Source organism: Aedes albopictus, chromosome 2, assembly GCF_035046485.1.
Source record: "Aedes albopictus strain Foshan chromosome 2, AalbF5, whole genome shotgun sequence".
NCBI classification, from domain to species: Eukaryota; Metazoa; Arthropoda; class Insecta; order Diptera; family Culicidae; genus Aedes; species Aedes albopictus.
The window spans coordinates 502,183,731-502,201,842 of NC_085137.1; the positions used below are offsets into that span (position 1 = coordinate 502,183,731).

The 18,112-nt window shown below is 40.3% G+C and overlaps 2 protein-coding genes and 1 long non-coding RNA gene across 3 annotated transcripts; 2 read left to right on the forward strand and 1 right to left on the reverse strand.

Moving 5' to 3' along the window:
- The first annotated feature begins 1,617 nt into the window (after window positions 1-1,617).
- LOC134284010 (large ribosomal subunit protein eL19-like) lies at window positions 1,618-3,689 on the forward strand. The gene is made up of 3 exons (XM_062854432.1): window positions 1,618-1,696; window positions 2,162-2,268; window positions 3,005-3,689. Exons 1-3 carry the CDS (start codon window positions 1,692-1,694, stop codon window positions 3,505-3,507), a joined length of 615 nt encoding a protein of 204 aa, XP_062710416.1. The 5' UTR covers window positions 1,618-1,691; the 3' UTR covers window positions 3,508-3,689.
- A 3,851-nt stretch (window positions 3,690-7,540) lies between these two features.
- On the reverse strand, window positions 7,541-12,919 carry LOC134286979 (uncharacterized). Its single transcript, XM_062848695.1, has one exon. It carries the CDS (start codon window positions 12,917-12,919, stop codon window positions 7,541-7,543), a length of 5,379 nt encoding a protein of 1,792 aa, XP_062704679.1.
- Window positions 12,920-13,308: 389 nt separating this feature from the next.
- On the forward strand, window positions 13,309-14,354 carry LOC109414471 (uncharacterized). The gene is made up of 3 exons (XR_009998111.1): window positions 13,309-13,626; window positions 13,690-13,780; window positions 13,840-14,354. It is a non-coding gene; the product is annotated as an uncharacterized LOC109414471 (long non-coding RNA).
- The last annotated feature ends 3,758 nt before the right edge of the window (window positions 14,355-18,112 follow it).

Genomic DNA, 18,112 nt, shown 5'->3' on the forward strand with positions numbered 1-18,112 from the left:
AGTTAGGCCCTTTTATCGACGGCAATTTCAGTTAGGCCCTTTTATTTTTTTCTTATTTTTAGCTAATTTTAATTATTCTGGATTATTATTATCGATAATTCAAGGAAAGTTAAAGAGCTACTCAAAATTATTGGAAAACATTAAAAATAACCCAAATTTACAAAAGGGCCTATCTGATTTGAAGGAAAAATTTCAGTTAGGCCCTTTTATTTTTTCCTAATTTTAGCTAATTTGAAATATTTTGGATTTAATTTCATCTATAATTCAAGGAAAGTTAAAGAACTACTAAAAATTATTGGAAAATATGAAAAATAATCAAAATTTACAAAAGGGCCTATCTGATTTGAAAGGTAATTATCAGTTAGGCCCTTTTGAATGCAGTTAGGCCCTAAAAGATTATTCAATTTCAGATAGGCCCTTTTAAAATTTATTTAAAATACGGGTAAAATAGCTCTTTTCTCATTGATTAAGGTGTTATGTGATAGCTTAGGTAGATATTGATAGGAATAGTGAAAAATCGGGTTTGTTTACATTTTGCAGATAGGCCCTTTTCAAATGTTACGCTAGAAGTGCGGCTTGGTTCAATGCTTCGTTCGTCAGATTTGTACCTCTAAAGTTTGTATGCAATGAGATTTCTTGATGTTTCACCTTAAAGATAGAGCACACCAGGGTACGTACGTCATGTTTTCGATTCCCGCATCTTGTACTAATGTTTAGGGAACTCAAATGCATTGCCAATGGGGGAACCCAATTGATGTTGGCTGCAAACAATCCTATTGGGTAGGAATAGGGATGTCATATACGTGATAGAGCTATAGTGATGTGAAGTGTAACAATATCACATTAGAGTGGATTACAATTAGTTTGATGTTGTAAGCTTTGCTGTTCAATCCTTGTTGTGAATCAGATTAATCTAATGTGTATAAACCATTGAATACGTTGGACAACATATCAGACTAACGTTGACGTTCTTGAATCAGTCCATAAATCAAAACACATGAATCGATCGTGTCAATTTTTTTCAGTGCAAAAAAAAAGAATATATTCTATATTCTAGATTGAGTTTAAATAAGGGCGAAAGTAACATGAGAGAGTTCTCTTCATCGACTCTCTCTTCTTCAAATTAAAGTGACAAGATGCAAATTCAATCGAACTTTTTTACACTTATACCCCAGACAGACATGTGATACGAGTGTGATTCCTGTACAACGGTACGCAGTGTCAAGAAAATTCTAACAAGACTGACTTGAACTGAGAGAATTTTCAGTATGGCACTCATTTCAAGCGCAATTGTACAGTGATTCTTGTATCACATATGTGTCATAAGTATTAGACGCTAGATTGCATCGCAACCTAGCGATTTATGACCAAAAAGTTTAACCATACTTGCATCTTGTCACTTTAATTTGAAGAAGAGAGAGTCGATGAAGAGAACTCTCTCATGTTACTTTCGCCCTTATTTAAACTTAATCTAGATATAACAAACTGCTTGAGTTCTTTTCATATGTGACTCCGCAACGGTCATTTCAAATTTTTGTATCCTCCTTCCTACCCCCCGTACGGATACGGCCGTGACAGCTGGGAAGCAGCCCTGCGCAACTGTCACTTTGGCGCCCGCGATCGGTGTGTAGTACTTCCGCCCAAACGACAGCAGCTTTCTTTTTACTTCTGTCGAGGAAACAATAAGCAACATGAGGTACGGCGAGCGGCGAAAAATAAGTGAATTTTACCCGGAAAACCGGCCCAAACCGTCGGAAAAATGCGATCAGATGGCGAACCAAGTGATGCCGGTGGAAGCGGTCCGGAATGTGCGTCGGCGGTGTCGAATTTTGCAATGTTTTTCGGGTGTTTGCTCCGATCCGATTGCAATGCCTGTGCAAAGGCAGCTGTCATGACAGCTCGAACCCCTCCGATTCCCGAGTGGCGTACATCAGGCTGAGAACAAACGCAAGCAATGGAGGAATGGCTGAATGTTTGCCGGAAATTGCGGCTCGTTGTGAAATTCGTCGTAATTAGAGTGATTCTAATGAGATGTTTACGATTGTGATCGCACTGGACCGGCGGTTCTGGGATTAGGTTCAGCGTGAATAACCTCTTCGTCTCAAACATGGCAATCATCACAGTCTTGCTAATGGAAATTTGTTTTTGTTCCTGCTTTCAGTTCCCTCAAGCTTCAGAAGAGGCTCGCAGCCTCGGTTATGCGATGTGGCAAGAAGAAGGTCTGGTTGGATCCTAACGAAATCAACGAGATTGGAAACACCAACTCCCGTAAGTATTACTTTTGTGTTGATGGTTGCAGGGGCTGTGGGAACGTATGATTAGTGAGGGTGGTGAGTTCGTTCCATGTAAAATCGTTTTCCGTGACAGTGTATCGTTCTTGGTACAATATACAAAATGATGTAAAAATAGGTGAACGATGGAACGGGCAGTCAATTCTAGAATCAATTTGGCTGATTAAAAGTCATTTGATTAAGTTGTTGAAAAAGAGAGAATCAAAGAAAACAAATCGAGAAAATAAGTTAGGCCATAAAGAAAAATCATTTCTGAAATGTTTACAAAATGTTCATAATAACTCTGAAAATAAGTTAAAAGATAAGTTGATTTATAGTACTAGTTGAAATAATCAATTTTGAAATAATGTGCAATGAAATATAGTTTTGGGGTCTCCAATTAGTCTAGTGGTTAAGGCTATGGATCGCCAATCCGGAGACAGCGGGTTCGATTCCCGTTCCGGTTGTGAAAATTTTCTCGATACCCTGGGCATAATTGTACTTGCCTCACAATATACAAATTCAGGCAATGGAAGCCCTTCAATTAATAACTGTGAAGTGTTCAAAGAACACTAAGTTGAAGCGAGGCAGGCCAAGTCCCATTGGAGACGTAGAGCCACAAATAAGAAGAAGAAATATAGCTTGGGACATTTCGTAACAGCCTTAACAGTCAATGTTCAAAATTATCGTATGTTAACGTCGGAATTTTCCGTTTTTCCCCCGTACATTTGCAGGCCAGAGCATCCGCAAGTTGATCAAGGATGGTTTGATCATCAAGAAGCCCGTCGTGGTGCACTCCCGTTTCCGCGTCCGCAAGAACACGCTGGCCCGCCGTAAGGGACGTCACTGCGGCTACGGCAAGAGGAAAGGTACGGCCAATGCCCGTATGCCCCAGAAGCTGCTGTGGATGAACCGCATGCGCGTCCTGCGTCGTCTGCTCAAGAAGTACCGAGAGGCCAAGAAGATTGACCGTCATCTGTACCACGATCTGTACATGCGCGCGAAGGGTAACGTGTTCAAGAACAAGCGTATCCTGATGGAGCACATCCACAAGCGAAAGGCCGAGAAGGCCCGTAGCAAGATGCTGAGCGATCAGGCCGAGGCCAAGCGTAACAAGGTGCGTGAGGCCCGCCGGCGTCGTGAGGAGCGCATTGCCAACAAGAAGCAGGAACTGCTCCAGACCATTGCCAAGGAGGAGGAAACCGCACAGCAGGTTGCGGCCACCGGCAAGAAGTAAGCGGCTGATGATGGTGATGAAGGGGATGGAACTGTGGTGAATTTAAGTGAAGATCGTATTTTTAAGAAAGTTCAAACGCGATACAAAATATTCAAATAACCCCTGGTTGGGAGAGATATGTTTGGAACCAACGGTTTCACTTCAGGACGGTGGTTTTAAATATATTTCTTCAGAAAGAACAACATGCTTCAGGTTTTGTGCTTCTTGTTCTCCGATGGTGAATATCTCAGCAAAATTCAGTGCTTCTTCGGCGCAAAACATAAAGGAAAACGACATCGGGATTCCAGAATTTCCTGAAATTTTTGTGTTCTAGGTGGCACTGAAGTGGACGGATTTCTCTACTAGGTCTACTTTAACCCTTTATAAGGCAGTGGCAACTATATTGCCACCTACCGTTTTTATTTTTTTCGGTTTTAAAACTATTTATTTCGAACTTCTTTTTTCAGGGTGTCGACTACCTAGAAAAACCTGGAAAGTCAGGGAATTTATTTTTGGACCTGGAAAATCAGGGAAAGTCAGGGAATTCGGTTGATGGTCAGGGAAATTTCACACGACAATCATAAAACGAATTATTAGATGACATACAAGCTCATACAATTATGAAAATTAAAAAATCTATAGTTATAGTTTATACAGCTATAACTAAAGCCTTGCTCTTTGAGTAGACAATGACCGATAAAGCCATAACTGTTTCAAATATAATTCTCGACCGTAAACTAGATAAAAGCCAAAATTTTAAATCCATCATTCTAATTTACGATCAAATCAATGTATGATCGATTTATGCAATATTAATAACAGTATACTGTATACTGTTCTAAATCCATTTATGAATCCTAATCTCGTGTCGCAATTACAAGTCCATTTTAGTAATTGTAATTGTAATTGTAATTTATTATTCAACGTAAACCTGTTAGTGCAAATAAACTCAACATTCAAACTACATCACACTCTACTCAATATCATGTTTGATGAATTTCGGCCCATTCTTTGGTGATATCGTTTTGAGATACAGGGGATGGCCAAAATGTTTGGGATAGGCAACTTTTTTTCTCCCACAAAAAAATTCAACATGCTGTAACTTTTCATAGAGTGCATCAAAAAATCTAAAATTTTGGCTGTTTGTCATTCTATTATGTGTGCATCATTGGTACAAATTTGGGCTCGATTGATTAATTTTTCGCGAAGTTAGAACCGTTCGCGTAAAACACTATTTTTTAGACAACTCATTTTTGAGCTGTCATAACTCGGAAACCAGTAAACCAAATTGAATGAATTTTTTAACGTTTATCAACAATATATTGATACTAGTGGTGTGCCGCGACCTCATTTATCGATATTATCGATATCGGTTTACCGAATTATCGATATCGAAACGATATCGGTTTCCAATTATCGATATCGGATCCGATATCCGATAATGAATAAAATATGACATTTTATTTTTACATTTACTTTTTATTCATATTTGGCGGTTCCAGTTTAGCTGATTACCTTTTAAAAGTGATAATATTAAGGACAAATGTCTTGACATCCCGCTTCAACAGTGCATCAAAACTGTAAACGCACAAATCTCAAGAAGCAAGCTTTACACAACAAAGCATTTTATTATTCTGTTCTTGCTTAATAAGCTCAATAAGCTTAAAACATAAAGATCAGGTGCGCTGGTTTTGTTTACGAAGAGATTTGTGCCCTCGAAATCGTGAATAGGTGCCAAAGTCAGCCATTGTGGCGGCCATTTTGGGATTCTAACAAGTCTGTCTTTAACATCATGTTCATTTCATGTTTATTTATTTAGCCTTTCCGGAGACAAACGCTCAGGAGGAACTAAAGTAGCGATTCTATATACTACAGTTAATCATTTTCTTGCAGCTTGATACAACAGCGGGGACCCATACTCCCATATACTCTCAGTATAGGAAAATACGCTATACAGATTTCTGAACTAACTAGCCTCCCTTATAGACACTTAAGTAAATAAAGGATTACTTTTAAGGCGAAACTGGATCCATTTCCTCACTTTTTGGTTTTTGATTTTTAATAAAATTACGAAGCAATATTTTCAAAATCGGTTTTCGTACACATGTAGAGTATGGATCAAGGTATCTCCTGAATTTTTCCCTGGTGGAAAAAGTTTTTCGTTTTTGCAGAAACCATTTTTAAACAAAATTGCACAAAAAAAAAATGATTTCTGCAAAAACGAAAAAAAAATTCCACCAGGGAAAAATTCAGGAGATACCTTGATCCATACTCTACATGTGTACGAAAACCGATTTTGAAAATATTGCTTCGTTATTTTATTGAAAATCAAATACCCAAAAAAAATTAAGAAATGCTTCCAGTTTCGCCTTAAATATGTCGTTGAACATGATTGAACCTTGCGTTGAACTATCCATTCGTGATAAATCCAAAGCTTTGCAGCACTGATGGACTATCCGATATCGTGCAAGGAATATCGTCGATATTGGTTTTTGAATTATCGGATATCGTATCGATAATTTGGACCCGATAATTATCGATAATATCGGATTTATCGATATCGGCACACCCCTAATTGATACTCAATACGACGTTATAAAATGTAATATTTTCTCACGGCGAAATAAGTTATATCGGGTTGAAATTTTTACCCATATAGAGGAAAATAAGTAAAATTTACAATACCACACAAAAATTATTAAATGTGTTCTTCCTTCAATCTAAATAGGCTCTAATATATCTGATTAGAGATAATTTGAGAACAGAAGTGGAAAATCTTTGGATATCAACACTAAAATTTATTCACATTAATGTAAAAAAATACATTTTTTCGAGAAAAGTCCAAAAAGTGTCAATCCATGATAACTTTTTTCAACGTTTAAAAAGTATCTATGTTTTAATAGTTTGTGAAGCATTTATATATTGTTAGTGTACGTTCAAAATTTCATTCAATTCGGTTTACTGGTTTCCGAGATATGACAGTTCAAAAATGCGTTATCTAAAAAAAGGTGTTTTACCCGAACGGTTCTAACTTTGCGAAATATTAATCAATCAAGCCCAAATTTGTACCAATGATGCACATATAAAAGGTTGACAAACAGTCAAAATTTGAGATTTTTTGATGCGCTCTATGAAAAGTTATAGCATGCTGAACTTTTTTGTGAGAGAAAAAAAAGTTGCCTATCCCAAACATTTTGACCATCCCCTGTATATACTAAATCTTGCATCTTGATGGGTTTCTAATGAAGTTTTTGGCGGATTCAATATGAGTTCACTGATGATATTATTTATCATTTCTGGTGAAATTATTGTTGAATTCCTAGGATATTCTCAATAAAATCTCCTCGAGATGATTACCTAGTTCTTCTTCTGTTTCATTTTAGATTTACACTCCTAGTAGAGCTTGGACTGTCTCTCTTCAGTTTAGTATTCTTTAAGCACTTCTGAAGGCAACCAAAGCTTATGCACTAGAGAACTTTTTGTTCTCCACAAGCAACTCTACACGTTTTTAGAGCATTCTTTATATTTTAACTTACAATGATATCTAAACCAGTGGTCACCAAACTGCGGCCCGCGGGCAGCATGCGGCCATCGAAAAGGTTTAGTGCGGCCCGCAATCTGATTTTGGAATAGGTATATCAGAAAGATTTGAAATACTAAAAGCAACACTTTTATCAAAGCCTTTTTAAGAAATAAAGAATTATTATTCCCAAGAAAAAGATACACACGCAGAATAATTTCGCCAAGTCGAACTTAAAAACCTAACAGTTAGAATTAATTACGTTTGTGTATATTGAATCAATTCACGTATTTGTTTACTTTACTTCAATTGTAGCTCCAAGAGAGTGGACTGTATAGACCGAACAGGGCTCAGCGCAAGCGAAATAAAAGTCGACCGCACGCGTGAGCTTCTGAACAATGAACTGATTTATTTCTCCTTTGATTACACTGATTGAAAATTGCATTTGAGTTTACGATTTGAGCAACACTAGAACAAATTTTCTTTTGAAATCTTATACGTTAACATCTTCCCGGCCCTTGAAATGGCCACATTTCAAATTTCAGGTGAAGACTCCTCCTCGTCCATTGGCAGCAAGCATAGGTACTTGACCGCCCGTTTGATGATCGAATCCTTGGTTTTCAAAGTTACCACTCGCACGTGGCCGTCCTTACCCGGATGCAACTCCTCAACACGCGCAAGGTTCCACTGGAGTGGAGGGAGATTGTCGTCTGCAATGAGCACCAATGCGCCCACCTTGAACTTAGTTGTCTTGAAGTCTCGTTGACGACGTTGAAGCTCTTGGAGGAAATCTGTTGACCAGGTCCGCCAATACTTCTGCTTGAGATCCTGTAGTACCTGCCATCGGGACAGCCTTCCGGGTTTGACGTGGTCATACGATGGTTCGAGTACCGCTTGGAACTCCCTGCCGATCAAAAAATGAGCCGGCGTGATCGCAGTCAGATCATTCGGATCGTCGGAGGATGGAATCAAAGGGCGCGAATTCAACGTAGCTTCAATTTGCGCCAATACCGTCGCCAGCTCTTCATATGATAGTTTGTGATCCGCTAAAATTGGTCGCAGGTGGAATTTAGCCGACTTCACCCCGGCCTCCCATATTCCCCCGAAGTGGGGACTACGGGGAGGAATAAAGGACCACTCGATGTTTCGCTGAACACAAAATCCATTCAATTTCTTCTGGTGCATCTCGGTGTTGAACAGATCGGCAAGTCTCGCTAACTCATTATTGGCACCAACGAAATTGGTGGCATTGTCCGAGAAGATCTTATTGGGTAGACCTCTCCGGCTCACGAATCGTTGAAGAGCGCCCAAGAATGCATCCGTCGAAAGATTCGATACTGCTTCCAAATGCATAGCCCGCGTGGCCATACACACGAAAACGCATACGTACCCCTTGGTCATCACACTCTTCCTCGTAGACACAGCCGCTCTCAGTGTAAACGGCCCGGCGAAATCTATTCCTACATTGGCAAATGGGTACGCAGCTTGCACTCTGTACTCCGGAAGATCCCCCATCAGCTGAGTAGCTCGTTTCGGGTTGGCACGGTAGCAGGGGGTGCACTTGTGGATCACATCTCGAATCACATTTTTCGCTCGAAGAGGCCAGAATTGCTGCCTCACCACAGCAAGCAAGGCTCGCTGCCCAACGTGCATGTTGGTTTTATGCAGATGACGAACTATTGCAACAGTCACAGGATGTCTCGAGGGCAACAGAAGCTGGTGCTTACTGCCATACGGAATCTGAGCGTGTCGAATTCGACCGCCCACACGTAGTGTATCGTCGTTTTCGTCGATGAAAGGGTTCAAGCATTTTAGTGGATACTTGAAATCCTTCTCTTCCTTCAATGCACGGATTTCGTCGCCGAAACATTCTTTCTGGGTCAGCCGCACAATCAGCAACAATGCACGCCTCATTTCATCAGCTGTAGGCAACCCTTTCGTAAGTTGCCGCCTTCCGCTCCTTATGTAGTCCGTGAAACGAATCACGTAGGCCATGGATCTCTGCATGATGGGGAACCGGCTGACGCTGTCAAATATTTTCATTCGTTGGCGAGCGTTCGTGTTGAAGAGAGCAACTCCTCGCAGCTCTGGGATAACAGCTTCCTGAATCGGTGGAGGATTGTCCATTTCGCAATTCATTTTCTTCAAGCATTCCGGACCGGTCCACCAAGTTTCATGTCCTCGCAGTTGGTTCGGTTGAAGCCCTCTCGAAATCAGGTCGGCAGGGTTCATCTTTGATGGGATGTATCGCCAGTCGAACTCGTTGGTCAGCAACTGGATTTCCTTCACTCGATTCCCAACGTAGATCTTCAGCAAATCCGGAGATTTCTTGATCCAACAGAGAACTATCTGTGAATCGCTCCATAAAACCACGGACTCGAATTGAATCTCCATAGCTCCAATCAACTTCACAGCAAGACGTGACAGCAGAAGAGCTGCTTGAAGCTCCCCACGTGGCGTTGTAACTTCCTTTTTCGTTCCTTGCTTCTTCGGTAATATTCTTGATTTACTGCAAACCAGTCTCATTTCAGCTTTTCCGTCCCGGAACACCGACCTAGTGTATAGGCAAGCCCCGTATGCCAAATCGGACGCGTCGGAGAATCCATGTAATTCGACGCGAATGTAATCCCGACTCAGCACGCAGCGTGGAATTTCCAACCCGTTCAATGTTTGAAGTCGCTCGCGAAAATCCGTCCAAAGCTCCACAAATTCCTGCGGCAGAACATCGTCCCAATGGAGTTCAAGAAGCCATAGTTCCCGCATAATTAATTTGGCTGTTGTCAACACTGGCCCAAGAAAACCCAGCGGGTCGAAAATCCTGGAAATTTCGCTCAAAATCACTCGCTTAGTTAACTGTGCCGACGGGAGTACTTCTGCTATTCGGAAGGTGAATACGTCACTATCCGGATTCCACACGAGTCCGAGCGTTTTCAGCAAGCCGTTGATAGCAGCGTCGTCAATTACTCCAAGCCTTTCTCGTTTGTCTTCGGGGACCAATTCCAACAGTTCCTTTGAATTCGAGCACACCTTGTGTATGTCGAACCCACCGTCGTTCAGCAAGCCGGTTACCTGTCTCAGCAACTCCACAGCTTCTTCGAAAGAATTTGCGCCCGACAACATATCGTCAATATAGCAGGATTTCTTCACGGTTTTTGCTGCCAGCGGATATCGAAGTTCCTCTTCTTCAGCCAGTTGTCTCAGCGCCATGGTTGCCAGGAACGGAGAGGATGCTAGGCCATACGTCACGGTTTTCAGCGCATAGACCTTCAATGGTTCATCGTGATTGCTTCTCCAAAATACGCGCAAGAAGTCATCGTCGATCCGGACCTGCCGATACATTTTTGGAATATCCGCACTGATCGCATACTGGAACGTTCGAAACTTCAGATGAATGGACACCAAGTCATTCTGTACTGTCGGGCCAACCATTTGGGTTTGATTGACGGACACTCCTGTGGACGATTCCGCTGAACCGTCAAATACCACACGCAGCTTTGTAGTTGAACTAGTCGGCTTCAACACACAATGATGTGGCAAATAGAACACCATCGTTGGATCTTCATTCGGAGGGGGTGTTATTTCAACCATGTGGCCTAGATCTGCATACTCCTTCATAAAATCAACATATTGTCGTTTCAGATCCGGATCCTTATCCAGTCTTCGTTCAACCGCGTAGAACCGTTTCCGCGCCATGGTTTCGGTATCGCCCAGCTGCCCCTTCGCCTCGTTGAAGGGTAGCCGAACGACGAATCTGCCGTCGTCGTCACGCCGATGTGTTTCGAGGAAATGACTGATGCAAGCATCCTCGGAAGAATGCTCCGGAGCGATTGTTTCGTCATACGAATCAAAATACCAAAAACGTTCAAGTAACTTACCGACGTCGTCCTCGGTTACCATCGTACAGAGCGTCCCACCGACGCCGAACTGATTGGTTGGAATCAAGCCACTCACGATCCAACCAAGTGATGTTTCCTGCACAGCGGGCAAATGGTCTGCCAACTGCAACTGTCCGTGCTTGATGAGTTTGAAGAACAAACCCGATCCGATCAGGACGTCTACCTGACCGGGTACGTTGAATCCAGGATCTGCAAGCTGGATGTCTTCCGGAATATTCAGCTGGGCCGTCTCGAACTGCTGCATCGGTAGGTCACCCGTGATTTTCTTGACGACCAAGAACTCCAGACACGGTGACTCATATTCACTCACTTTCGATTTGATCCTCGCATGCACCTTGTGCTGAATGGCGATCTGGGTGCCGCCGATTCCGATGATCGTATAGTTGGCCTTCTTCCGTTTCAATCCCAGTTTGGCCACCATCGCTTCCGTAATGAAGTGCTTATGCGAAGCAGAATCCAATACTGCCCGGCATTCCATCTTCCGTTTTCCAGCACCCTGAACGAATGCGATTGCAGTGGCCAGCAACGTGTCCTGGTCAGCTTCGACGTTCGAGCAGAGGACCGATCCGCTCGTCGTTGGGTTTGTCGTAGGACCACCGACCTCAGCCGATGGTTTCGGTGCATTGGTTCTGGATGCGACGTTCGATTGCTGCAACGATGAATCCTCGGAATGCGATTCGGTAGGATGCAGTGACGTGTGATGACGTTTGCCACACTGCTTGCACGATCGCTCCGACTTGCACTTTCCCGTCATGTGTCCCTTTTCCATACAATTGAAACAGGAACCACTTTTGCGTAGTGAATTGTACTTTTCACTCAGATTCGCATTTTTGAACACTTCACACTTCCATATTTCATGGTCTCCCTTACAGTGCGTACACTTTCCACTTGTAGTAACAAGGCTATGCACTTTCGAGTCCGTTTTTCCAGCGGGACGCACTTGCTTCACCACTTCCGCTGTAGCCTTGCTACTACGGCTGATCTTCTCATACACTTTACACCTTTCTTTGAGAAAATCCATCGTCGACTTGAAATCTGCCAATTCGTTGTCCTTCTGGTCCAAACCCCACGCCTTGCGGGTCTCCAGGTCGAATTTTTTCACCAGCACGTTCAGGAGCATCATTTCGCCCAATCCTTCAACTGGCAACTCCAGATTCTTCAGAGCATCGACATTCTTCGAAACTGTGTCGATAAGCTTCCGGAGTCCGGTTGCGCTTTCCTTGGTCATGGCCGGAATGTTGAACATCGCGTCGATATGCTTGTCAACGATCACTTGTCTATCTTCGAAACGCTCCTGAAGCGTCTCCCAGGCAGCATCATAGTCGTTATTGTTTATGATGTCCTGGTCTATCACACCGGCCGCTGCACCAACCAAGGAGTTCCGCAAATGGTACAACTTGATGGCCGGGGATTCGGTGTCGTAGCGTGCCATCACATTTTGGAACATGTTTTTAAACGCGAACCAGTTCTCGAAGTTGCCGTCAAATGTCGGCAACGGCGCCTTCAAAGGCGGAACATACGGGTGGTTATGAACTGGTTGCGGCACCACTGGTTCCATCACATCTTTCACTGACAACGCTTCAATTTTCTTCGTTATCTGTACGTAGAGCGCACTGTACAGTTCTTCGAATTCGATAAATCGCATTTCTTCCGCGCACCGCACATCTTCACTGGTGTTTAGGTCATATATGCGATTCTGTAAGTCACTGTATTCCCCGTAACAAACGTCACACATTTTCAACTGCAGCTGCAAATAGTGCTTATCTGCAGCCTCCGGCCTACCCAACGCGACCTCAACTCGGGTTAACTTTCTCGCCACTGTTTCTTTCTTCTTTAGTAGTACATCAAATTCTTCTTTTTTCTCGCGGGCTGCATCCCGCAACTTCTGTTGGTACAGCTGCTCGCTAACGGAAAGCACTCGCGACGGATCGTCTTCATTCCCGTCGGCGATGTTCACACCGTCCGCCATATTTTTTCCTTTCTTCTTGGCGCCTTTCGGGGTATGTGTTAGCGCCATTTTGTTTTCGCGTTCGCACTCTTCGCTCAGAGACACGATCAAACGAATACGCCAATGCGATGGCGTTCTTTTTCACTTCTCGAATCGTCCGAAAAAACACTGTTTTCACATCGCGATTTCGCTATTTCCACGCTAGGAAACGCGATCAGTTCGATTTTTCCGATTTCAGCCACACATTCGGCTCGAATGGACCAAAAAATGTAGCTCCAAGAGAGTGGACTGTATAGACCGAACAGGGCTCAGCGCAAGCGAAATAAAAGTCGACCGCACGCGTGAGCTTCTAAACAATGAACTGATTTATTTCTCCTTTGATTACACTGATTGAAAATTGCATTTGAGTTTACGATTTGAGCAACACTAGAACAAATTTTCTTTTGAAATCTTATACGTTAACATCAATACAGCATATTTTTTTAAAACAACAAATTTTTGAGTAAACTGAAACAATGCTACTAGAGTTTAACTTCAAATGTAAATTAATGTTGTTTAAAAAAATAATTTTGTAGAATCAAAAATTATTATTGATTGAATTACTGCTGTCATTTTTTTTTGTTTACAAGGCAAACAGAGAAAGGCCATTGTGAAAAAACGACGAAAAGTGAAGTGGACCAGGAAGTGGATTATGAATTTATTTAATTCATTAATCCACTCCGGCAGGATTTGTTGCAAAGCCATATAGAGATTATGCTATTACCAATACTGGTTGGGTAAGTTTCTGATGTTTGTATTTATTATAGATTAATATTCATACCTATTTCATTACATTTTAGCACCCCTGAATGTACGAACAAAAGTTAAAAATTCTATCTCTGGCGGAACGGACCTGGTTCGATCATGATTCTAAATTGATTCATGATGCCGGTAATTTTCAATGTGAAATGCTTAACATGTGAAGTAACTAATATTTTCCTTTCTTATAGTACGTCACCACTTCCGTTACAATAAGAAACTAAACACTAAGGAAGAGCACATTAGGAAGAATTACATCTGCACATGATTCAGTTGCCTACAGCGTATTCAAAAATGTATTTCCCGGATGTGTGCTTGATTCTTCATGTTGGTTCTTCAAATTTAAAAACATAATAAAACGCGTAAAAATGTGTACTTTTGTTTTTTGTTTACTGTTTTTAATAATAATAATAATAATAAAATAAAACAAATCGAAAATTCAACAAATACGAGTTTTAGTTTCAAACCGATTGTTTTAGTTACACCAATACATTGCATTTGTTGTTTTGACAAATTTTAATTTTTGTTTCAACAAAATTTATCATTTGTTGATGACAGTTGTCAATTTTAGGCGATTTTAGAAACAACAAATCTATTTTTCGAAACTAATTAGCGTAATAGTTGATTCAAAAAAAGTTTCTGGTAAGCCCTGAGTCAACAATAAAATTTGTTGAATCTATGCGTAATACTTTTGCTTTTACAATATATTTTTCTATAAACTAAATTCAGTATATTTAACTTTAAAAATCATTTTCATCTGCAAAAAAAATATGCCCAAAAATATAAAAAAGTCATTTACATATTTTGACCCATTAAACATTATTCTGTAGAAAAGGATGACTCTATAAAAATTTGATCAAAATAAGTTTTCAAATGCCTTGCGGCCCGCAGTCTTCTTGTAAAATTGAATTGTGGCTCGCGTAGACAGTACGCCTGAGGACCACTGATCTAAACCCTAAAAAAATAATTCTAAAACATTTTAATGAGATCCTGTAATTCATTAAAAGGCACAGAATGTTGCTAATTGACAAATTAAGAGATGAATTTTGAGAAAAAATCGCGTTCTGGTGGGATTTGATCTCACGAATCCGTATTCGCCAGACCGCCGCTTCAACCAACTAAGCAACAGAACAGAAAGCCAAACTAACTCCGAGCCCAGTAAAAGGAAAGGTACCGTGGGGTGCCCTAATTTCGCGCGGGTCCAAATTTCGCTCACTGATAATATTTAAAGATCATAAACATGAAACTAATTGTACAATTGCCCAAATTTCACTTTAGCTTCACTATCCAAAGTGAAATTTGGACAATTCAACAACTTGTTCTGTGATTATGATCTCTAAATATTATCAGTGAGCGAAATTAGGGCACCCCACGGTACTCAAAATTTCCAACACTCCAAAAAAAACTGGTGTCATTCAAAGCCAGATTTTTAATAGTGTTTGATGGTGTTATAATTTATAGAAAACAAACTGGTTAGAGAACTGGTTCTAACTGTTTCCGGCATAGTGGCAGGCCTACAGACAAAGCAACAGGTCTTTTGACAAATACGGAAAGTTTATAAACTACATTCAGAGGTTTCCAACACATTTACGTATAGGTAGACATGCAAAATTTGCGGCAAAATTATTGTAACTTATAAAACAAAATCAAGATGTTATTCTAATAAAATTCTAGGGAGAATTTCTATCAAATATCGTAGTAGTAATTTAGGCGTTATTTTTCAAAGAATCGTTGGTATAGGCTGGTATATCTTCTGAATAAGTTTTGTTTTGTGTTTTTGATTTTCAAAATTGAGTCGACACCCTGTTTTTGGTTTACGCAAAATTGGGATTACTAACAACGCCTGGTATTTTTTTTTTGATGCTAAACAAAGCTTAAACAACAATTTGGGAACCATTAGTAGTCTCAAAAATGGCTAAATTTGTCCGCGTGAAGAAAGTTAGCTCAAACTTATTGTAAAACTATAGATTTGGTAAATATTTTAAGAAATAATCAAATTATGAGTTGATATGAGCTGAATTACACAGTTTATATCAGGGGTTTTGAAGGTGGCGACCCCCTTTAAGAATTGTCAGAACATCTGCGGCCCAATGAAAATTTTCAGAAAAAAATGAATTAAATGAACGAAACCGAGTTTTTTTAGTACAGTGACGTAGCCAGAAATTTTCTGTGGGAGATGTTCATGATGTCATGAACATTCAATTTGAGTCGTAGATGAAAAATAGCGGCGAAGCCGAAAAATTTTTCTTCTGAAGGCGTTTTATACTGAAAACTTGTTCCTCAAATTGTGGCTTTTGGGGGTGGTGGTATACAAAATTAAAAATTGGTATAATTTGCACAAAATAGAATAAAAATTTAACATTTTTTTGGTAAATAACATCGCGGCCCCCCTAGACTGGTTTCACGGCCCCCTAGGGGGCCGCGGACCACCGGTTGGGAACCCGTGGTTTATATGATGGGTTAAGCCCTAATACACTCTAAAATCTCGTTTCCGGGTCTTTGTCGAAGTCAAAAGAAGAAAAGTACCCTAAACGGGCAGTGGCAAGAATATTGCCACCTAGATTTTTGAGAGTTTCTTTCAAACAAAAATTGTTTTGTACATGTAATTATGTATACATACAGGGTGTTAGGTTCCTGAGTGCAAACTTTTTAAAGGGTGATAGAGGACCATAAATGGAGAAAAAAATTGTTCAACGCATATGGTCAAACCTCAACCGTTACGTAGTAATTGAAATTCCCATGTTTATGATTCTTATTGCCTTAACTGGCAATTACTTGTAAATGGTCAAACTTATCGAAGTTTTTTTACCCTTATTCGAAAGATTATTAAATTGTCTAACAAATGACATCTTTAAATCGATTGGTTTAGTTAAATAACTAAGTTTTCTAGAGCAAAATAGCTAAAAATAGTGTATTTTTATTGATTTTTGTCAATTATCTTTGAAACATGCGTAATAAATTAAAATTATTTCTTTGGGAAAGTTGTGGCGCCTGTTACACTCTGCAATTCGTTCTTTGACACCAAACTTCTAGCTCTTATCGTTTTCTTGCAATTTTGATTTAAATGTGCGGCACAATGCGCAAAAAAGTGTTTTCCAAGACAGTTGCAAATTTATGATCTGAAATGTGATGTTAAAATCGAAATTGCAACAGAACGATAAGAGATAGAAGTTGGGTGTCAAAGAACGAATTGTAGAGTGTAACAGGGGCCACAACTTTCCCAAAGAAAAAACTTTAATTTATTACGCATGTTTCAAAGATAATTGACAAAAACCAATAAAAATACACTATTTTTAACTATTTTGCTCTAGAAAACTTAGTTATTTAACTAAACCAATCGATTCATAGATGACATTTGTTAGAAAATTCAATAATCTTTCGAATAAGGGTAAAAAAACTTCGATAAGTTTGACCATTTTCAAGTAATTGCCAGTTAAGGCAATAAGAGTCATAAACATGGGAAGTTCAATAACTACGTAACGGTTGAGATTTGACCATAAGCGTTGAACAATTTTTTTCTCCATTTATGGTCCTCTATCACCCTTTAAAAAGTTTGCACTCAGGAACCTAACACCCTGTATAATCATTTCCATGATAGTATGCGTTGACTACTCTTCTAGTTTTCTCGGCCTTATAAAGGGTAAATCACAAACAGACGTATCACTTGGAACAAAATGCGATAAAAATCATCGTCACGCAAACATAATCGCCCAATGCTAATTACGCTGTGGTACGCAAACCCACTGAATAGAAAGCGGGCAAACGCCAAATAGGAGCAAAAATGATGCAAGCGCCATGAGCGAGCGAACTACGGAATATTATTTTAAATAATCCGTTAAAAAGGGAAACGTTGGGAAGTGAGTAGAGTGAGACGTCTGTTTGTCTGTGGTTAAATTAACAAATCAGTTTTAATTTTCGTGGATAGAATGAAAGTTCAATTGATATTGTTCGTGCAGTTGAAAATCGGAATTTTTGACACGCGAAAATCAATTTTTCTCCTAAATCATGTGTCGGACGTACGTGCGCTGGATAGAGGGCCAAGTCCGCTGTCCAGCGCACTACGTCCGACATTAGGTTTCACGTGTGGATTTTGAGAAAATTCAATAGGACAAATTGGCGAAGTACTAGATTTGTAGTAATGAGATGAACATAGGCGCCAACTTGTGACGTAGTTGGGGGGGCGAAGCTCTCCAAAATTGGACAAAATTCACCTTTTTTGCTCAATGCACTAGTTTTCACGTAAATATGCCTAAACTAGATGAACTGCGTCGAAATTTTACGAATTTGGTTGATTTTGAGAGGCCTCGCCCCCCAACTACGTCACAAGTTGGCGCGTATGGAGCTGAATAGAGTGACATTTCAACACACGAACACTAGCGCAAATTTTTCCTCACACAAAAGTGCACGCCGATTGAAAGGCTATTCAGATCGCATATGCAAATATTACCCAATCGAATTGGGTAA